This window comes from Vipera berus (genome assembly GCF_964194415.1).
Source record: "Vipera berus genome assembly, chromosome: Z".
In the NCBI taxonomy this organism is placed as follows: domain Eukaryota; kingdom Metazoa; phylum Chordata; class Lepidosauria; order Squamata; family Viperidae; genus Vipera; species Vipera berus.
In genome coordinates this window covers 26,261,996-26,285,700 of record NC_138205.1, presented here as the reverse complement: position 1 = coordinate 26,285,700, position 23,705 = coordinate 26,261,996, and the positions used below count along the sequence as shown (strand labels likewise).

At 38.8% G+C, this 23,705-nt stretch overlaps 1 protein-coding gene across 1 annotated transcript; it reads left to right on the top strand.

Moving 5' to 3' along the window:
• Positions 1-12,479: 12,479 nt before the first annotated feature.
• On the top strand, positions 12,480-13,427 carry LOC308678834 (olfactory receptor 6F1-like; the record flags this gene model as incomplete). Its single annotated transcript, XM_081346066.1, has 1 exon — positions 12,480-13,427. The coding sequence occupies one exon, from the start codon at positions 12,480-12,482 to the stop codon at positions 13,425-13,427; it is 948 nt and encodes a 315-aa protein (XP_081202192.1).
• Between the last annotated feature and the right edge of the window lie 10,278 nt (positions 13,428-23,705).

The window sequence follows — 23,705 nt, the reverse complement described above, 5'->3', positions numbered from 1 at the left end:
CAAGGTTTAGCTAATGAAGTTCAAGGAGGTAATAAAAATGGGGGTATTCTAAAAGAGTCCTTAAACATTATTGAATTATTGTATTCATTACTGAATTATTCAGGAGCAAGACAGGAAAGATAATACAGCTGCATCAAATAAGGAAAGATGTAGACAAAGAAGGTCTTGAATAATTTAGTCCATTTATCATATGTGCTTTTTCTGTTCTTTGTAGATTCACAATCATCTCTTGACCATTTCAGATATGGCATAGCATTCAAGCAGAGTTGTGTTTTGTATGTGTTTTTGTTTCTGGCTGAAGGAGGAAGAGTCAAAATTGAACCCATAATTCATTTCTTTTGTTTGTTTGTTTGTTTTATGCATTTTCAACTACTTATTACTTTGATACTGTATATTAACCCCTTCATGGATTACTGCCTTGTCGTGGCGAAGGGGCTTGCGTAATTCAATGAAGCTATGAGCTATGCCGTGCAGGGCCACCCAAGACGGACAGGTCATAGCCGAGAGTTCTGACAAAACGTGATCCACTGGAGAAGGAAATGGCAACCCACTCCAGTATCTTTGCCATGAAAACCCTATGGACAGTACCAAAAGGCAAAAAGATATGATGCTGGAAGATGAGCCCCTCAGGTCGGAAGGCGTCCAATATGCTACTGGGGAAGAGCAGAGGGCTAGTACTAGTAGCGCCAGAAAGAATGAAGCGACTGGGCCAAAGCCGAAAGGACGCTCAGCTGTGGATGTGTCTGGTGGTGAAAGGAAAGTCCGATGCTGTAAAGATTTTTTCTCCATAGGAACCTGGAATGTAAGATCCATGAATCAAGGCAAGCTGGACGTGGTCAAACAAGAGATGACAAGACTGAACATCGACATCTTAGGTATCAGCGAACTAAAATGGACAGGAATGGGTGAATTTAATTCAGATGACCATCAGGTATACTACTGTGGACAAGAATCCCTCAGAAGAAATGCAGTAGCCTTCATAGTCAATAAAAGAGTAGGAAAAGCAATACTGGGATACAATCCCCAAAATGACAGAATGATCTCAGTTCGAATCCAAGGCAAACCATTCAATATCACAGTAGTCCAAGTCTATGCCCCAACCACCAGTGCTGAAAAGGATGAAATTGACCGGTTCTATGAAGCCCTACAGCACCTTATAGAACTAACACCAAAAAATGATGTCCTTATCATCATGGGGGATTGGAATGCTAAAGTAGGAAGCCAAAAGATAACTGGAATAACAGGCAAGTTTGGCCTTGGAGTACAAAATGAAGCAGGGCACAGGCTGATAGAATTTTGTCAAGAGAATACGATGGTCATAGCAAACACTCTTTTCCAACAACCCAAGAGACGGCTCTACACATGGACATCACCAGACGGTCAACACAGAAATCAGATTGACTATATGCTCTGCAGCCAAAGATGGAGAAGCTCTATACAGTCAGTAAAAACAAGACCAGGAGCTGACTGTGGCTCAGACCATGAGCTTCTCCTTGCAAAGTTTAGGATTAAACTGAAGAAAGTAGGGAAAAGCACTAGGCCACTCATATATGAATTAAATCATATCCCTGTTGAATATACAGTAGAGGTGACAAATAGATTTAAGGAATTAGATCTGATAGACAGAGTGCCTGAAGAACTATGGACAGAGGTTCGCGACATTGTACAACAGGTAGCAACCAAAACCATCCCAAAGAAAAAGAAATGCAAGAAAGCAAAATGGCTGTCTGAGGAAGCTTTGCAAATAGCTGAGGAAAGGAGGGAAGTGAAAGGCAAGGGAGAAAAACATAGATATGCCCAATTGAATGCAGAATTCCAGAGAATAGCTAGAAGAGATAAGAATGCCTTCTTAAATGAACAGTGCAAAGAAATAGAAGAAAACAATAGAATAGGGAGGACCAGAGATCTTTTCAAGAAAATTGGAGAGATGAAGGGAACGTTTAATGCAAAAATGGGCATGATAAAGGACCAAAATGGCAGGGACCTAACAGAGGCAGAAGAGATTAAGAAGAGGTGGAAAAATTACACAGAAGAACTATACAAGAATGAGCTTAACGTCCCAGATAATCACAATGAGGTGGTCACTGACCTCGAGCCAGACATCCTAGAATGTGAAGTGAAGTGGGCCTTAGAAAAGCTGAGCAACAACAAAGCTAGTGGAGGTGACAGTATTCCAGCTGAGCTATTCAAAATCTTAAAAGACAGTGCAGTAAAAGTGCTACACTCAATTTGCCAGCAAATTTGGAAAACTCAACAGTGGCCACAGGATTGGAAAAGATCAGTTTACATTCCAATTCCAAAGAAAGGCAGTGCCAAAGAATGTTCAAACTATCGCACCATTGCACTCATTTCTCATGCTAGTAAAGTCATGCTTAAAATCCTACAAGCTAGACTTCAGCAGTATGTGGATCGAGAACTACCAGAAGTACAAGCAGGATTTCGAAGAGGCAGAGGAACTAGAGATCAAATTGCCAACATACGCTGGATCATGGAGAAAGCTAGGGAGTTCCAGAAAAACATCTACTTCTGCTTCATTGACTATGCTAAAGCCTTTGATTGTGTGGATCATAACAAACTGTGGCAAGTTCTTAAAGAGATGGGAGTACCAGACCATCTTATTTGTCTCTTAAGAAACCTATATGCGGGTCAAGAAGCAACAGTGAGAACTGGACACGGAACCACTGATTGGTTCAAAATTGGGAAAGGAGTCCGGCAAGGCTGTATACTGTTGCCCTGCCTATTTAACTTATATGCAGAGCACATCATGAGAAAGACAGGGCTAGATGAATCAAAAGTTGGAATTAAGATTGCCGGAAGAAATATCAACAACCTAAGATACGCAGATGATACCACTCTAATGGCAGAAAGTGAAGAAGAACTAAAGAGCCTCTTGTTGCGGGTGAAGAAGGAGAGTGCAAAACTTGGGTTGAAACTTAACATTAAGAAAACCAAGATCATGGCATCTGGCCCTCTCAATTCCTGGCAAATAGATGGGGAAGAAATGGAGGTAGTGACAGATTTTATTTTCCTGGGCTCCAAGATCACTGCAGATGGGGACTGTAGCCAAGAAATTAAAAGACGCTTGCTCCTGGGGAGGAAAGCCATGACAAATCTAGACAGCACACTAAAAAGCAGAGACATCACCCTGTCAACAAAAGTGCGTATAGTCAAGGCTATGGTCTTCCCAGTTGCAATGTATGGCAGTGAAAGCTGGACCATAAGAAAGGCTGAGCGCCAAAGAATTGAGGCCTTTGAACTATGGTGCTGGAGAAGACTCCTGCGAGTTCCTTGGACTGCAAGGCGATCAAACCGGTCAGTCCTAGAGGAGATCAACCCTGACTGCTCTTTAGAAGGCCAGATCCTGAAGCTAAAACTCAAATACTTTGGCCACCTAATGAGAAGGAAGGACTCACTGGAGAAGAGCCTAATGCTGGGAAAGATTGAGGGCAATAGAAGAAGGGGACGACAGAGAATGAGGTGGCTGGATGGAGTCATTGAAGCAGTAGGAGTGAGCTTAGATGGACTCCAGAAGATGGCAGAGGACAGGAAGGCCTGGAGGAACGTTGTCCATAGGGTCGCGATGGGTCGGACACGACTTCGCAACTAACAACAACAACAACTGTATCTTAATGAAAACCTGAATTCTGAATGACACAATGATGTTCATTGTTTGAAAGCCTTTTAAATACCTTTTTCCCCCTGTTGGTTGATACAAAGAGGGTTATTGCTTGTTTTTATTTCAGCAAACCAGGAAAGATAAGATTTTCTCTTGAACCAAATGGTTGGTGGCCCAGGACAAAATATTACGGTTTAATATAAATTTAATTAACACAAACATATAATAAATTAGTCTCCATATATTTAATAATTTCCCCTTTCCAAAGGAAGGTTAATTTATTTATTCATTAAAATCTACCTATTTAAGTTCTCAGGGGCAGAGTTTTAAAATAACATAGTGTTCTTTGAAACCTCAGGCTGCATAATTTTTAAATCAAATCCAGATAATGCCCAACAGAAGTTTATGTCCTTTAGTTTTCTTTTTTACAGACATGAATAGAATCATTCAGCATCAGAATTTATTTCTTCTTTTGCTTCCTGTCTTTCATCATGCTGAATTCTCTCACTCCTTGTCCTTTTTTTTCTCTTTTAGAAAATCCCTTTATCACACAGCCTTTCATTTCTCAAGGACCAAGTCTGTAAATATATATTCTGTGATGATGATGAGGCTTATTCTGAAGGAAGCTGTCAAGCCCCATGGGCTCGACATCACGAGGGGAGCAGGGGAAACGCCGCGCAAACCGCCTGCCCGAACCTTCCTGCTGGAGCCACCTGGGAACAGCACATCCAGCAGTCAAACGGCCGCCAGCTACCACGGGCAGCTGCACAAGTCCCACGGCCATGCCACTGATGGGCAGCTGTTCTGGGGCTTTCTGGCATGTCTGCATTGACGGAGCTGCTGAAGGGACCCACAGGCAGTCAGACCGGCAGCCGCAGCTTGTCCTGGGATTATCCAGCTGCCTGTTCCTCGGCGGGGGTGTCGGGCGGCTCAGAGGGGGCGTCAGGCAGCTCAGAACGAAGTCCGGACAGCGGGGCGTTGTGGGGAGCTGTTAGAGGGGCTGTAACACTGACACGCTGGATGGTGGAGGGGAGCACGGAGGAGGGGTGGGGGAGCATGAAAGGGGGGTTAAGGGCATACACTCACCTGGAGTCTGTGTGGGAGCTCAGGCACAAAGGGCGGGGTGACATGCAGAGAGCTGGGAAGGGGGCGGGTTTTTGAGCAGACTCAGCCGGATGCTGGTTTGCATGGGGAGGGGTGTATAAAAGACGCGTTGGGACGGCTAGCTCCCAACGCTGACTTTGTATCTGCTAGGCTTTTCTGAAGTAAAGAAAACCTCGTCGTCACCCGTACCACGTTGTCGTCGTTCTTTCAGCGTGGACGGCTGTGATAGAAGCTAGATATTCCCCTTTCCATACTTTCTTTACAATTTATTGTCAGCACAGATTCCAATGTAATAAGTGCTTCAAGCCTTCCTTCACTTCTCTGGAAGTAGATAAAAGGGTTCATCAGTGAAATTATAATGAGACTGAGGATATTCATAATTTTGTTTATTTTTAAAAACTTCTGCTTAGAAAGCTTGACAAAAAGGAAGATGGTGGAACCATACTAAATCACCAAAAGGAAAGAAAATGTAGAGGCTTTTTGTTGAACTTTGACAGATAGGGTATGTAGAAAAGTCCAAATAATATAAATATAGAAAATGTCTCTTGCATAACAGAACAATGCAAAAAAAGAGTTGCCCAAAGAATTAAGGATATAGAAGCACAAACTGATATAGCTATCCTTGGTAAGGTGGGTAACTTGAAATGGCTGAGTAAATGCAAACATACTTTTCAAGTAGACAGTTATTTGAAGTTAAAACTCCCAAAACATCTTAGGGAGATATTTATGCGAGTGAGATTCGAACATCTTGACACAATGGGAGGTTTCATGCTATACCCAGAATGAGCATCTCTGCATTTGCGAAGCGGCAGAGGTAGAAGACCTGGCTCACATCCTATTTGACTGTTGCCTGTATAAGGTGAGAGACAGGTATCTTGGTCTATATACCAAACGAATGACCCATTGGGATCACCATATCAAAACAACTTACCTTATGTCTGGCCAGAACTTGAAAATAACATTTAATGTAGCACAGTACTTAAACAAAACGGTTTGATTGAGATCTGCATATGTGGGACTGATTGGGGTAGATTGCAAGGGTGACTCCGAAATATAATTTTATCATATTTTATCTATATCTTAAATTATTGTACACTATTACAATTTCATTTTAGAATGTATTTTATTACCATTTCATTTTAAATTGTATTTTATTCTAGTTCAATTTTAAATTGTATTTTACCAAATTCCATTTTAAATTGCTTTTATCAAATTTTAGTAACAATTTGTTGCTGGAACTTTGCACTTTGATATGGCCCAAGGGCTAATCAATAAAGACTTTATTATTATAAATGTAGAAAAGAAAAATCATCATGCAGGAACCCTAGATAGGAATGGTGGAAATGATGAAGGATGCCAGTTCAATAAGGATAATAGTGGTACAAAAAAAACCTAACAAGGCATCAATACAACAATAGAAATTACTGATTACATTGGGTCCATAGACCAGGATATAATATGAAGACAAGATTTATTAAACTGCTGTCAAACTGCTGAGTAAGGTCACCCACCAATTTAGAATCAGGTATCATGAATATGCTATTGATACCCCAGCCAAGCAATCGGGAAGAAGAGTTTAGGTTCAGTCCCAACAGAACCAAATACCTTTCTATATCTGGGCTCCTTGAAAGTGTACATGGTCATTCATGTCCTAGTTACCATACAATTAGTTTAATTTATGATATTATACCTGAAAAAATTGTAAGCTGTAAAAATGAATATAATTCAAACACAGATTAATATAATAATAATAATAATAATAATAATAATAATAATAATAATAATAATAATAATAATAATAATAATAATAATAATAATAATAATAATAATAATAATAAAGTTGGAAGGGACCTTGGAGGTCATCTAGTCCAACCCCCTGCTCAGGCAGGAAACCTTATACCATTTCAGGCAAATGGCTGTCCAGTCTCTTCTTAAAAACCTCCAGTGTTGGAGCATTCACCACCTCTGGAGGCAGGTTGTTCCACTGGTTAATTGTTCTAACTGTCAGGAAGTTTCTCCTTAGTTCTAGGTTGCTTCTCTCCTTGACTAGTTTCCATCCATTGCTTCTTGTCCTGCTTTCAGGTGCTTTGGAGAATAGCTTGACTCCCTCTTCTTTGTGGTAGCCCCTGAGATATTGGAACACTGCTATCATGTCACCCCTCACCCTTCTCTTCATTAAACTGCACATACCCAATTCCAGCAACTGTTCCCTATATGTTTTAGCCTCCAGCCCCCTAATCATCTTTGTTGCTCTTCTCTGTACTCTTTCTAGAGTCTCGACATCTTTTTTACATCGTGGTGACCAAAACTGGATGCAGTATTCCAGGTGTGGCCTTACCAAAGCATTGTAAAGTGGTATTAGTACTTCACTTGATCTTGATTCTATCCCTCTGTTAATGCAGCCTAGCACTGTGTTGGCTTTTTTGGCAGCTGCAGCACACTGCTGGCTCATATTGAAGTGATTGTCTACTAAGACTCCGAGATCCCTCTCACAGTTACTACTATTGAGCAAGGTACCACCTATACTATACCTATGCATTTGATTTTTCCTGCCTAAATGTAGAACCTTACTTTTTTCACCATTGAATTTCATTTTGTTAGATAGTGCCCAGTGTTCGAGTCTGTCCAGATCCTTCTGTATCTTAAGCCTATCTTCTGGAGTATTGGCTATTCCTGCCAGCTTGGTGTCGTCTGCAAATTTGATGAGTTCCCCATCTATCCCCTCATCCAAATCATTAATGAAGATATTGAAGAGCACTGGGCCCAGAACAGAGCCCTGGGGCACCCCACTGCACACTTCCTTCCATGTAGATGCGGTTCCATTGAAGACCACACGCTGAGTACGGCCTTTCAGCCAGCTACGAATCCATCTGGTGGTAATGCTGTCTAACCCACATTTTTCTATCTTATCAAGTAGTAGGTTGTGATCTACTTTATCAAATGCCTTACTGAAGTCCAAGTAAATTATATCTACAGCATTCCTCTGGTCCACTAGTTTTGTCACTTGGTCAAAGAATGCAATAAGATTTGTCTGGCATGATCTGTTTTTGACAAACCCATGTTGACTTTTAGTGATGACTTTGTTTGCATCAAGGTGTTCGCTGATTTGTTGTTTGATTATCTTTTCCAGAATCTTCCCAGGTATTGAGGTCAGGCTGATAGGTCTGTAGTTTCCTGGATCTATTTTTTCCCTTTTTTGAAGATGGGAACTACATCAGCTCTCTTCCAGTCCTCTGGTAGTTCCCCAGTGCTCCAGGATCTTTGAAAAATATAGTTCAGTGGTTCTGAGATCATGTCTGCCAGTTCCTTCAGAACCTTGGGGTATACTCCATCTGGTCCTGGTGATTTGAACTCGTCTAGGCTGGACAGGTGCTCACTTACCATTTTCTTGCCTATCTTAACTTGCGTTTCTATTCTGTTTTTTATGGCACTGGTTTGCGTAGGTTGGACTGTTTTTTCCCTTTGTGTAAAGACAGATGCAAAAAACGAATTAAATAGTTCTGCTTTCTCCCTATTGCTTGTCACCTTCTTGCCACTTTCCCCCACTAATGGACCAATCATTTCCTTAACTTAATATGTTAAGTTCAACAATTATTACATAATTTTTGGTAGCTAATCTGCCTTCACTTTGGCAATACAAAAAGTAGCAATATAAGGATACATACCCTACTCCCAACCAGGCCCTTATGAAAGGCACATTTAATTCTGATACAAGGCATAATTTTAAGCATCATTTAAAAATAATAATCTACTCTAATCTGTAGTAGTATTGTGCCTTTCAAGATTTCTGATTGTTACTGTCAATGATGCCTGCAATTTGTTTGAATTGTCTCATTTATCGGAACCATGACAGTTACATTACTTGGGGATGAGGCAAATTATAATTACTTTTAAAGACTGTCCTCCCTCCCTCCCATTTCTTTCTCTCTTTCTTTCTTTCTTTCTTTCTTTCTTTCTTTCTTTCTTTCTTTCTTTCTTTCTTTCTTTCTTTCTTTCTTCAAAGAAGCAAGAGCACACTGTTGAAATTCTTGGCCTCTGGAATCAAGAGATTCACGTAGCTACCATCATTCTACTGTTCAGGAAATTGTTGAAGATCTAGTTGTTAGTCTGGCCTTGGGGAGAGACTGATTGTGGAACTCCCTTTTTCACTTTCCTTTGCTTGTTTTCTGTTTTGATTTTGTACATTGCTCTTCTTTATTTTCTTATAACATGTTGGTTTTCACTATTTTGGATTATCAGATTCTATTGTTTTTGTATAGAAAAGATATGAATAAATCATATTTTTGAAGATAATATAAGAATCACACATCATTAAAATTTGTCTCTGCCTTTTGGAATATTTCAGTTGAATAATCCATAAATTTAAGTCCCCAGCTATTCATGATGTCATTTGCCTTTTTTAAAAAAAAATGGTTTACAGATGTGGATTATATGTGGACAAACATAGGGAACTATAATAATTCTTTATTGAAACCAGTCTATATGCATGTTGAAATATAAAATTATGATGCATTTTGGTATATTTTCTGAATTAGCTGGGTTAATGAGATGAAACCTCATTCAAACAAAATTCCCTCTTGAGGTTTACTAATTTATGAATCAACAATTGCTGTATTTATTGAAATTATGCCCATTTCTTCTGGGGCCTAAAATCAAAGGAAATATTCATAACAAATATATATAAAGTTTGGAATGCATGGCATTTGAAACAAAGCAACCAAGTTGATAGCTTAGGAAAGCATATTATTTTAGAGGTTTGTGGGCAGTGGTAAGATTCAAATATGTGACCAACTGGTTCTCTGTGTGGATGCCACTTCCGGAAGTCCTTTCTGGGCTTAGGTAACAAAAAAATAGCTATTGGTTCTGCTGAAGTTGTGTGAACTGGCTGAATCCCACCACTGGTTGTGGCTTTTTTAAGCAAATCATTGGAAAATATCTATTATCCGCACATAGGAGATAGACAAACACACAGGCAGGTGTACATCTACTTTTATATCTCTGAATCACATTTTTCAAAGTATTGTTATGGTGGCCTAAGGTCTTCATTAACTACATCAGAATAATAGCAAGGTAAGTATCATGATATAATAAATTACTTTTAATTTAATTTAATTTTTAATTACTTATGCCAAAACCCTTACCACATGAGCTATTACTGAGTAATTAAAAAAGTTTTTCATGTCCCTTGAAACTAATGCAATAAATATTCTTAAAACAAGGTATTAAGTTTCAAATTTTCCAAGTTATTTTCTGATTAAATTCTGATAAATTTAGATAGATATACAGATAGATAGATAGATAGATAGATAGATAGATAGATAGATAGATAGATAGATAGATAGATAGATAGATAGATAACCTTTATTGTCATTTTTACTGTGGGCATAATGGCACACATTAAATATAAAATTCAGTTGCTTGCTCTAAAAGTGTACACATACATAACACACATTTAAACATACTATGTACAACATATGTATAGACCTACACCCTTACATATAAGTAATATATAAATATTAATCACTGTCCATCTTGAATAAATAATGGAAGGAGGAAGCTTTAGAGTTCAGAAGGTTAATACTGTATGGAACAAAACTGTGACTGAATCTAGATGTTCTGCTTTAGATACCACAAAGCTTCCACTCAGAAGGTAACAAAGAAAACAGGTTGTGAAGAGGATGTGTAGTGTCCCAGACAATCTTACGGACCCTGCTCAAGCAACACTTATTTGCTATGTCTTGGATGGAAGAGAGAGAACTGCCAATAATCTTTTCATCCATCTTCACCACTCTCTGCACCCCATTCCTGACTGAAGCAGTGATGCTTCCAAATGCTATGTGACATGATGCTCTTGATTGTCCCTCTGTAGAAAGTGGTAAGGACAGGGGGAGGAAGATGTGCTTTTCCCATGTGACACCAAAAATGCATGCAGTGCTGTGCCCGCTTCACCAGTGTCTTGTTGTTTAGTCACCAAGCCAGCCTACTTGTTAACTCCACACCCAGGAATTTGATGCTGTTAACCATCTCCACAGGTGAATCATTGATGCACAGACAGTATGGCTTTGCCTGTCTTTTCTGAAATTGACAATGATCTCTTTGGTTTTTATAAGCTTTAAAACTAGGTTGTTTTCCTTACACCAGTTCACCAAACCCTTAATCTCCTTGCAGTAAGCACCCTCACTGTCATCTTGAATAAGGACCACTACTATTGTATCTTCCACAAACTTCACAATAAGGCTGGTGGCAAACCTCGGACAACTGTCATGGGTCAATAGGGTTTGAATTTAAATAGGAATTGATATCTAAAAATAATATCTAAAAATAATAAAACCCAAGGAAATTAGTGCAGGTTCGCATCCCACCAGGCTCAAGGTTGACTCAGCCTTCCATCCTTCCGAGGTAGGTAAAATGAGGACCCAGATTGTTGGGGGCAATAAGCTGACTTTGTAATAATGCCGCTTGGGGGGTGTATGAAAGCCCTAATAAGCAGGCATATACATAGAATGAAGGCTACTGCTAAGCTTGTAAGCCGCCCTGAGTCTTCGGAGAAGGGCGGGATATAAATGGAATTAAAATAAATAAAAAAAGTGGTTGTTTATGTTATATAAAGGGTTGGGAAATGAAAAGGAGTGGTAGTTCTAAATATAATGTACCGTAAAAGATGTATTTGTAGATGTACTAGCAGTCATGGAGTAGAACTTCATCTTCAATTTTAATTTAAACTGAATTATAGCTAAAATAAAACAAATGGTTAGTATTTTTATGGTTCCTTTAATTATTTTTATTATTTTATTCAAAGCCTTTTGTACAGTCATGGTGTATTTTTTCCCCAGTTTACTCTTTTCTTTCAAGACTTCCTATCCATTGGATAGATTTTTGTAAATTGTACTTTTCTAAACTCTTAATAATGTGCACAACCTCAAAATAGGTATTTTCATGATACACTTTCATTACAGAGAGTTGCCAGCCAAAGAAACAGCTGATTTGGAGTCTGATGGAAGATTTGACAAGAAGATAGAATAAGGAGAAGGTCCTATGAATTAGGGTAAAACTATCATCCATATAGCACACACTTACATTATGTTATAAAATTTCAAGAAAACATAGGTATAATAGGTATAATGAATAAATGTAAATCATTGGATGTACTGTAGAAGCAAAGGAATGATAATCTTTTGTTAATTTGCCGAAATTTGCAGTATATTTTCAGTTCACATTCATAGATTAAATAAATGATGTCTAAATAGCTAGATTGTAGGGGAAAGTGCTCTAAAATAAAAATATACAAAACAAAACATTTTGTAGAAAAAATAGAAAAGTGTACTGAAATGAAATATGCACATTTTGTATTATTTTTTTTTAAAAAAAATAATTACATTAATGGAATGAATGGAATGAATGTAAAATTTGAAGGGTACAAAAAGTGAAGAAAAAATTGACAAATTAGTCCCATTTTACTATCTTATTTGGATAGTCATTGTCACATTTTGAAAACATCCTGTTACGCTTATAGCTAAAGCAGTTATTTCATTAGGATACAGTATATAAATTGTCTTACTTAACTAAATTTATTTTTTCTTTTACTCACATAAAATAAGTACTACTAAAATTTAAAACATGATATAAATCTAGTAAGCATAGATTTGTGTGTTAATATATGGGAAAAGTTTTCAAATGAACAATAATACAACATTGTATGACATTCTCAAGCTCTAGATTTTTATTCAGCTTCTTTTGACAGGCAAATGCTCTGATACCGATGAGAGAAGGAAATGGCTCAAGAGTGAAGGAATTTATCCTTCTGGGTTTCCCTGGATCTTGTGAACTTCGGATCTCTCTTTTTATAGTTTTTTTCTTCATGTATGTCCTTACAATCATTGGAAATGTATCTATCATAGTTTTAGTGAAGAACGTTCAGAGGCTTCATACACCCATGTACTTCTTCCTCTGCAATCTTTCATTCCTGGAAATATGGTACACATCAGCCTGTATTCCTAAGATGTTGTCAATCCTTGTTGCTCAGAACCAAGCCATCTCATTCATAGGATGCCTCACACAGATGTACATTGTTTTCTCCCTGGGATGTACAGAATATTTCTTGTTGGCTGCCATGGCTTATGATCGCTATTTGGCCATCTGTCACCCCTTACACTATAATATCATTATGTGTAAAACTCTTTCTGTACAAATGGCATTTGGCTGTTGGACATGTGGTTTCTTAATTATTTTGTTTCCAGCCTTCTTTATATCTCGATTGTCTTTCTGTAACTCTAATGTCATCAACCATTTCTTTTGTGACATTGACCCTTGGATAGTCCTCTCTTGCACAAGCACTTATACAGTGGAAATGGTCTGTCTTATTCTTTTTGCAATTGTCATTATGGGATCCTGCATGATTACCTTGATTTCCTATATTTATATCATTGCTACAATCTTAAGGATTGCATCAGTTCAAGGACGTCAACGAGCTTTCTCCACTTGCTCTTCCCACCTCACAGTGGTGATTATATGGTATGGTGCTACCATTTTCCTTCACGTCATACCTTCCAAAGAGCAGTCAAAAGAACTCACAAAAATAATTACTGTTTTGAATACAGTTGTCACCCCCTTGTTAAATCCTTTTATTTATACACTGAGAAATGCAGAAGTGCAAGAAGCATTGAGGACTGTACTTAGGGCCTCAGCTATAAATCTAAGTAATAGATAAAATAAGAGTAACAAATTAGCTTCACAACACCCACAAAGGTAACATTGCATTGGGTCCTTATGTTAACAATTAGAAATTAACTATTTGCAAGCTTATGGAATGTTCTGCATCATATCCCATGGGCCTTTCATCTAAGTTTTAATCATGATTAAAGAAATGAAAATGGAAGACATTTCTAAACATGTGCAAAATTTCTTTCACTAGATATAGAGAAAAAGAACTACAAAAGTTCTTGACAATAGGTATGTTATTTTTAAGAAGGGAACAAAAGGTTTACAAATTTACTCTCCTCTATGAATCAATGCTTATTTAAGGTTTTGCCTTCAAGTTTGATTTAATGCACAATATGAAAGTACATGGAGTCTCCTAAAGACTCTCTGAATAAATTAAATCCAAGCACTAAACATGTAATGAAAAATAATTATAACAAGCTGCTGTTTATGGGTTGTTAGTAAGTGATACAGATTATTTTCTTCTAAATAAATTATACTCTCTGATTACAGTTAGAATGTAAGCAAGATATGAGACTTCCAGAAGAATGGCTTCACTGAAAGCTTATGTTCCCTTCCTTGTATATATCACAGTTGGAGAATTAATAGATCAACACAGAATGTATTATTCCAAATGTTTCATTACCTCTAGCATAGAGTGTGATTTGTTAACAGGAAAGCAAAATATAACATTTTAAGTGTTGGATGAACCCCAACACTTAAAGTTTTATGAGTGTTTTCCATAGTCTTACATTACTATTCTTTCTCTCTCTGATTCTGAAAATAAAATGGAGAATGAGGGTAACAAAATTTTTGAAGTATAATTTAGATTGGTAAGAAAATACTTAATGAGATGTTGGCATTTTGTTATTTTTTTAATTAAACACATGGTATATGCGGTCACCTGATGTTTCTGTTAAATAGATGAACAGATACAAAATATAGGGAACTGTTTTCTTCAGATTCTAAACATGAAACATTGTGTCCTTTGTTTTTGCAATTAGTTAGACTATTCTATAATAGATTAACAGATTTGGAAGGACTTTGGAGGCCTTTTAGTCCTGAAGTATAATTTAGAATGGTAAGAAAATACTTAATGAGACATTGTAATTTTTTTATTATTATTAATTAAATGAACACATGATATATGCTGTCACCTGATGTTTCTGTTAAACAGATGAACAGATACAAAACATAGAGAACTGCTTTCTTCAGATTCTAGTACATGAAACATTTTTGTTTTTTTGCAATTAGTTAGACTGTAAAAATTAATGGCTTCTTGATTACCAGATTCTAAACCAATATGCTATCCTTTTCCTAAAGTACCACTTCTTAGAGTCTCTTCTATAAAACAGAATAACAGAGTAACAGGATGTTGGAGGCCTTTTAGTCCAACCTCCTTCTCAGGAAACCCTATACCATTTCAGACAAATACTTATCCAATACTTCTTTAAAACATTCAATGTTGGGGCACTCACAACCTCTGGAGACAAGTCACTCCACTGGCTAATTGTTCTCACTATCAGAAATTTCTCCTTAGTTATAGGCTGGTTCTTTCCTTGATTAGTTTCCATCCATTGCTTCTTGTCCTGCCTTCAGTTGCTTTGAGAATAGGCTGACTGCCTCTTCTTTGTGGCAGCCCCTCAAATATTGGAACATTATGCATATGCAGTGCATAATTATGCATATAAAATGTTTATGTGTGTGTACATGTTGGGGAGGGAAGCTATTTTTTAAATCATGCTGTACTATTTGTCAAATGTTTTTAACTACTTGGAAGGATTTTATTTTAATGGTTCTACAGTTTTAAAAAATGAGCTGACTATTCTTTGTTTTTTGTTTGCTTTTTTTTTTAAAGTACTTAAAGTGATGTTCCTGTCAAATTTAAGTCATTTTCTTCAGAATAAACTCCATAATTAGTTATCTGTGCCTAGCTACCCAAAGGGATCCTACAAAAGAGGGAGAGAAGTGTTTAATATCCCTATTCAAAGAATGAAGCCAAACAGATTTACTGCATAAAACTAAGGAGATATTTTAACAATAATATTATGGGGCCACAGAAATCTTTGCTGAAAAAATACAGTGAGAAGATTGATTGAATGAATATCCTTTGTTCATCATAAGGGATTGTTTTGACAGGCAAATATTATGAAGCTCAATGCATCTACCTATGTGGGATTTCTTGAACCTTGTGAACTATGGATCTCTCTTTCATGCCTCTTGTATTTTATGTGATCTTTTTGGTGCATTTACCCAAGTATTTCTTCCTCTGAAATCTTTCTGTCCTGGCAAGATGACACACAATAGCCTGTATTCCTAAAATGTAAATAATCCTTTTGTCCAAACATGAAACCATTTCTATTCTATGTTGTATCACAAGGATATACATTGTTTTATCCTTAGGAATATTTGCTATTATTGTCCTTTTAACTGTTATACTGTACATCTATTACATTTAGAATTTTCAGATTTGGAATCTCATTTGTCTTTTGGATGTGTGGCTTCTTGGCTATTTCTCATGACATCCTTATTAACCAACTATCTTTCTGGAATTCTAATGTGATCAACACTCCTTTTGTGATGTTGTGTCTTGAGCCGATTAACCAATTAATTAGATTTAGAGGCTGTCTTACTCCAAAATAACCACAAGTGGATTATCTAAATATGAGAATTGTTTTGTATTGAGATAGGTTGCTTGTAAACTGTGTGCAACGGTTAACAGCTATTATGGTTAAACTCCCAACAGCTTATCTCCGGAGTTGTTACTTTGCATTTTAAGGCGGGAAGTAACTGTTTAATCTCATTGGCTGCTGACTAGTGGCAGACCAGATAAATAGAAGCTGAGCAGCATTTGGGGCTGCTTCTGTTGTACTGAATAAAAGGATTACTGTTTTCATCATTCTGCCTCATCAATGTCTCACTGAACCGAGAACTTAACAGTGGTGATGAAGGTGGGATGTGCTACTCAAGAAAAATACAGAAGTCAATAAGGGGTGAGACCAGCACCTGAGCCTAGCAGAAACTATGTTTCCCCCCCCCCCTCAGTCTGCCAGAAAACCACATTGGAGACCACCATGCCTTGAGATCCATCCTAGGGCCAGCACAGCAGCACAAGGCATTGTGAGGATGAAGAAAACACTCACCATGGCCAAGTTCAGCAAACTGGTGGAATTCGATGTGATGCATCCTGAGAGGTGGAGTTCTTACATCTCCCACATTGAGAATTATCTCCGTGCTAACCAAGTTAGCAAAGATGGGCAGAGGGCCAAGACACTCCTGTGTGTATGTGGCCAGGCGATGTTCGATATAGCCAAAAACCTAGTCGGCCCAGCTACACTTGAGTCAGTCGCCTATGCAGATCTTAAGAAGAAGCTCAAAGACCATTTTGAGCTGAAACTCTCTGTAATCACATGGTGACATGTGTTTGAGCAGTGGGAGCAGCAGCCAGGAGAGTCTGCCACTGAGTTCATAGCCTCCATATGCCAGGCATCTTGGCTTTACAACTTTGCAGATATTGAAGAAAGACTGAGAGACCGATTGGTTTGCAGATTGAGGAATTGAGATCTCCAACAGAAATTATTTGCAAAAGAGACCCTCACCTTCCAAGATGCTCTGAAGGAGGTGATGGCTGACAAAGCCACTGGAGGAGCCGTCAAGGCCTTATGGCCCTCCAAGAATACTCCCAGCCCAGAAATTGTCCACCACGAGGACACCAAAAGAACAGAAGACTCCAAAATGGACCTTGAGGTCAATCAGCTCCAGAAGAAGCCAGAGAGGAACCAGAGGCTGCTTGAGGAGGCAGTTCCCTTCACTTGATATGCAGGCTGTGGAGGCCATCATAGATGCTCAGAGTGCAGGTTCCACACAGCATTGTGCCGGGCATGTGGCAAACAAGGCCACATTGCCACCATCTGCAGAGGTCACCAGTGGGACATACCTCAAGAAGAAGTATTCAGGAAAGGTACCGGGGCTCCCAGGCAACACAGAGTTGGCTACTTCTCCAGCTGAAGGAGCGTGTTCAGAACTGGCACCCATCATCACCTTAAAGAGAAGCTTAGGCGAAAAGTCAAGCTTCAGGGAGTTTCATTTAACATGGATCTGGACACTGGTCAGCCCTATCTATAGTTTCCCAAGGAACTTTTAATCACATCGGCAGTCTTAGTGGAAAATGAGTAAAACTCAGGCCATCTAAACTGTTGCTGATGGATTTCCAAAACTCCCGCATAGCTGTTAAAGGAGAAGCTATGCTCAATGTGCAGTTCAAGGGGTTTGAGGGTCCATTGGACATTGTGTTTGTCAATGACCATCGCACAAGCCTCATTGGCCTAGACTGGCTTGACGCATTTGGCATCCAAGTAACTGGTATTCACAAAACATAAGCAGCAGACCTGTCGGCAGTTTGCTAAGAGTTTGCTAATGTGTTCAGCCCGAACTTAGGGAAATACAAGGGGCCTCCAATTGCCCTTCATCTTGGTCCTACCATAACCCCAATACGGATCAAGCCTCATAGAGTGCCTTTTGTCCTCAAGCCCAAAATCAATGCAGAGCTAGACATGCTGGTGCAACAGGAGACATTGCAGCCAGTAGATAGTGGGGTGTGGGAGACCCCATAGTCACACCACTTAAGGCCAATGGTGAGGTGCACATATGTGCAGATTATAAGTGCACTTCAACAACATGGATATCTGGTGCCTGTAGTCAGTCACATTTTGGGGTCACTACAGGGAAGTTGCATATTCACCAAATTAGACTTGGCACAAGGCTACCAGCAACTGCACGTGGATGATGCCATGGCAGAAGCTCAAGCCATTGTCACCCACAGGGGAGATTCCAAGGTTAGGCACCTACAGTTCAGGGTCAGTGTAGCCCAAGGGCTGTTTCAGGGAATGATGGAGCATACACTCAAGAACATTCCAGGTGTGTGCCCCTACTTCGATGATGTCCTCATAGCCAGGGAGTCAGAGGAAATTTTGGCCGAACAGCTGAAAACTATCCTTCACTGTTTCCATGAAATGGGGCTAAAGCTAAAAAAGAGAAGATTGGGGTAGATTCAACAGAATTCCTCGGGTTCCATATAGATGCTGTAGGCATTCATCCAGTGGAATCCAAGCTCAAAGCAACCCAGCAGGCTCCCAGTCTTAAGTCTAAGTAGGAGCATCAGGCTTTTTTTTAGGACTTCTGAATTTTTATCATGCATTTCTTCCACACAAGGCCACGGTAGCAGAGCTGTTACACCGGCTCTTGGACAAAAAGGCAAAGTGGCAGTGGACAAATGTCCATGAGAAAAGCTTCTCAGCAGTCAAATCACTGCTGTCTTCAAACTCAGTACTCACCCATTTTCAGGAAAAGCTGCTTCTCTGCATCACTTGTGATGCATCTTCATATGGGGTATCGGTCATGTTAAGTCACTTGATGGCAGACAGGAGACAGGCTCCCATTGCTTATTATTCTAGGACACTGTCTTCAGTGAAATGCAATTACATGCAAATAGACAAGGAGGCACTGGCCATAGTGGCCATTATTAAGAAGTTTCATGATTACTTGTATGGCCGCCACTTCATGGTCTTCACAGACCACAAGCCACTTCTAGGGTTATTCACCATGAACAAACAGACACCTCAGATCTTATCCCCAAAAATGTTGAGGTGGTCTATCTTCCTCTCAGCTTATAGTTACAGAAATGGGCCATGCAGACGGCCTCAGCAGGCTCCTCCTACCACAATTAGAGCCAGGCTCTGCTCCAACTACTTGCATCCTGGCTATCCAGGATTTGCTAGAATCTCCCCTTCATGCTGGGGATGTAGCTGCGGAAACAGCCGCTGACAGGACGCTTAGCTGCATTTTGAACTAGGTATACACAGGATGGCTTGACAAATGTCCAGGGCCAAACTTTCAGAGTTTTTACATGAGGAAGGATAGGTTTCTGCCCATAAGAGTTGCATACTTTGGGGCAGTCGAGTCATAGTCCCGAACTCTTTGAAGCCCAGGGTTTTAGAGTCTCTGATCCGGGAACAGTCCAGATGAAGGCCCTCGTGAGGAGCTACCTATCATGGCCTGGGCTGGATAAAGATATTAAGGCTCAAGTTCATAGCTTTTTCACATCCCTGCAATCAAGGCCCAAAATGCCGCAACCCCCTGTCAACTGATAGGAAGCCATGCACATCCCATGATCAAGAATCCACATTGGCTTTGCCAGGCCTTTTCAGGGACAACTGTTCCTAGTGTGGTGGACAGCCACTCTAAGTGGTTAGAGGTCACACCAGTCCCAAATATGACTACAGCCAGGACCATCCAGGAACTGCGCAGGATCTTTGCAATGCATGGGCTACCCGATGTGCTAGTCTAAGACAATGAGGCTCAGTTTACCACTACAGAATTCCAGTCCTTCCTGATGGCTAACCTGATAAGGCATGCCATGTCGGCCCCCTTTCACCCGGCCTCGAATGGCCAAGTGGAACGTATGGCCCAAATGACCAAAGACTTTTTAAAGAGGATTGTAACTGGCGACTGGCAGCACAGGCTGGCAGATTTCTTACTCTGCCAATGCACAATGTCCTGCACATCAACAGGCAAAAGCCCAGCTGAACTTAGATGGGGTCGGTGCTTGATCACTGAGCTGGATCAGTTGCATCCAGACAGAGTCACCTCTGACACTGCACACTGTGAAATTTGTAAGTTGGTGACCAGGTATGGGCCTGGAACTATGGTCAAGGGAAACTGTTGTGGTAGCAGTGGTTGGTAAGGTGTCAGGACCACTTTCTTATGAAGTGGTCCTGGAAGATGGCAGAGTGATATGGCGGCACATTGACCAGCTGTGCCAGAGGCTAGTGAACCAACTGCTGGTGCAAGACTCATTTCATAGCCAACCCCAGGGGTAACTCAACAATGCCCCATCTGCCAAGTCTGCATTCACTGATGAGACTCCCAGCCATGGAGAAGGGGGACTATCGGCAGGTGATTCAATCCCAAATGCACAGACTGCACCAATTTAGCAGAACTGGCAACCGGCTCTGATTTCCAGCTCAACAGAGACTGTACCACAAATGGACTTTGGTTCTGGTCTATTGGAACAGGCCAGCCAAAGGGATTTGGGTTGATCTGAAGCAATCGTGTCTAAAGCTGGCAGGTGAGCTGGTACGCCAGGAACTTCCAGCAGCTCCGAGATGCTCAGAGCAACAGTGAAGACCACCAACTTATTTAAGGGAGTATGTACACTGTTTAAGATTTGCACCATCTAAGGGTAAAAGGTGTTATGTATTGAGATAAGTTGCTTGTAAACTGTTTGCAACAGTTAAGAGCCATTACTGTTAAACTCCAGACAGCTTGTCTCCGGAGTTGTTACTTTGCATTTTAAGGTGGGAAGTTACTGTTTAATCTCATTGGCTGCTGACTAGCAGCAGACTGGATAAATAGAAGCTGAGCAGCATTCGGGGCTGCTTCTGTTGCACTGAATAAATGGGTTACTGTTTTTTTACCATTCTGCCTCATCAATGTCTCACCAAACCAAGAACTTAACAAGAATAATATAAGGAAGGAATAAAAAAAGAAATCCTATTTGTCTGGACCAATATACACTTCCTCTAACAAATAAACAAACAGAAATCACCAATGTGCTCCTGAAAGAAGAGCCATTTTAAGAAAAAATCTAGAACATCATCAGGTGGGGACAATACAGATATCTGATTGTGGCATTGAATATTCCAAAGAGCAAATTCTGTGACAAAAAATGAGTGTTTCCTGGGTCCTGACAGGTGGTAATGTTTGCACCTATATATTTGTTTAGTGAATCATTTCAGAAATGTCACAAAATGTGAGTCTAACTGATATATAAGCACAACAACAATTAAAGAAATATAGGAATCCAAAACACTCAAACATGAATAAAAATAAACACTGAAGCTTGCAAAGCAGTAACTATCATCTAACATCGTACTACCACTTGACTTTTAATACAGAACTGACTGGTTGATTTCTTTGGTCAGCCCTTCCATGTTTTCAAAGAGGACCTTCAAGGTTTTCTGTTACCACTTTATGGCATTCTGATCCAGTTTCCTGTATGTAGCTGCTTTCATCCTTTTCTCTCATAAATATGCTAATGTTTAATTCCTATGAGTGTTATATTAATATTACACATACTTTCTTTGCACAGTTACAGGGGTGAAATAAAAAGCAGTGCAGAAATGCATTAACAAGAATGAAAACAAAAGCAAAAAAAAATGTAGGCCCTTCATACAAATTATTATATTTAATATATTATTGTATTTAACAATAGGGATGATATATTGTGAAAATGTAAAATGTTAAGTTGTAAAAATAAATATAATTCAAAAACAAATTACTCATAAGACCAGTTCAACCATTTTTATACAATTATTGTGCAATTTTTGGTAGCACAAGAATTTGGTTCCTAAACTGTCTTCACTTTGGCAATGCAGGAAGTAGTTATAAGGACACATAACCTACTCACAACCCACACGAAAGACAAATTTAATTCTGATAAAAAGATATAATTTTAAACATTTTTAAATCATCCACTCTAAAACTGTAGTAGTATCATCCCTCTCAAGGCCACTGATTGTTATATCACTTGTGGATGGGGAAAATTATAATTGCTTTCAAATATTGTGATTCCTTCCTTCCTTCCTTCCTTCCTTCCTTCCTTCCTTCCTTCCTTCCTTCCTTCCTTCTTTTTCTTCTTTCTTTTTCACATGGCAAAAAGCAATATTTCTTAGGAAATATTCTGTAATGAAATATTTGGGAATAATATGCTGCAATAATTATGAAAAATAACTGCATAGATGTATCATCAGGGAACCATCACTTCTCAAGAATGTCCTTGAGATTACTGAGTCATTATATAAAATATGAATGATGAAAACAGAATGTTCTTTGAACTGTCCTTGAGATGCCACCAGACCCACAACTTTAGTTCTTGTACAAGGTTAAAGCACAGTACTGTAGTCTATGTAAATATTAGTATCTGTGTGGGTCCAATGTAAGAGCGTCCAATGTAATAATATATGTTTCCACATAAGATGATGAAATTTCTTCAATTGATTTCTGAGGTGTGTTCAATTTAGGGATCATTATTTTTAAAATATACAACTCTTTTTGATTTTTACAGAGGCAGAATTGGAAGCGGAAACTCAAAGAGAGTGCAAAAGGACAAAGTTTACAATTTTTAGCCACATATTTAAAGGAGACTTTAAATGAGATTCTCTCCACTTCCAGTTTTGCCATAAATTCAGCAGTATAATAGGGGAAAAGTAGGATGATATGTTTACCATTAAGCAAAGCCAATGTATAGAAAGGGGGAAAATACCACTTATGTCTCTAAAATCTTGATGTCAAGGTGACATATAGTGTGCCTGTCAGGACTAATTTCCTTTGAGAAGACTAGTTGTTTCAGAAGAATTCCACTCAACTGGTCTACCACACCTAATGAAATTAGATCAACAGCAAAATCCTAGGCACGCCTACTCAAAAATAAATCCTATATTATTCAGTGGATCATGTTAACAGGTAAGTGTGGAGAGCCAAACTGCATTAAAATGGTGTGTCCTTTAGCAAAAGTTACAAACTTGTGGTCAAAATATGTCCACATCTATAATCCAGGTCATCTTTTAAAAAACTTTCAATGTTTGTTACATTGGAAAGCCAGAACTAAAGACATACCTAGCTTGTTTGTAAATATAAGTTTTTAAATGGGAGTGAAATACTTTATATTACACAATGCTCTGCATGCTATTGAAAAGCTTGAAATGCAATGCATTGCTATGATATTTAGTCATAATATAAATAATAGCAGTAGTAATATGCTGTAGTATGCCATGGTAGTGGTCAATGACAATGTTTCATAAACTTATTACTTGAAGTTTTAAGACAGTCTTCTAATTTTTTTTTATGTGAGACAGCAAAAAAAGGAGGAGGAATTGTTCTGGCCAAATTGGATTACTTTTGTTTAACGTTTTCCAGTGTTTTTGCTGATAACTTCTCAAATAAACTGGTGCACTTGACCTGATGTCATATATGTATCCTTCCCACTAAAATCTTTGGCTGCATTTTCAATATGCATTTTTATTGCAGTTAAATTGTAATTTATATTAAAATTGGCTATATTTTATGAGATTAGTGGATTTGACCTAAAATAATTTATATACCAGTTTATTTTGCTGACTTCTCAAATGCATTTACTTTCGTGAGGTACTTTTATTATGATAATATAAAATATGCTTAGCTCTTTTTATATTATTATTAACAGTGAAAACAGTGACGAACATATTGGAGA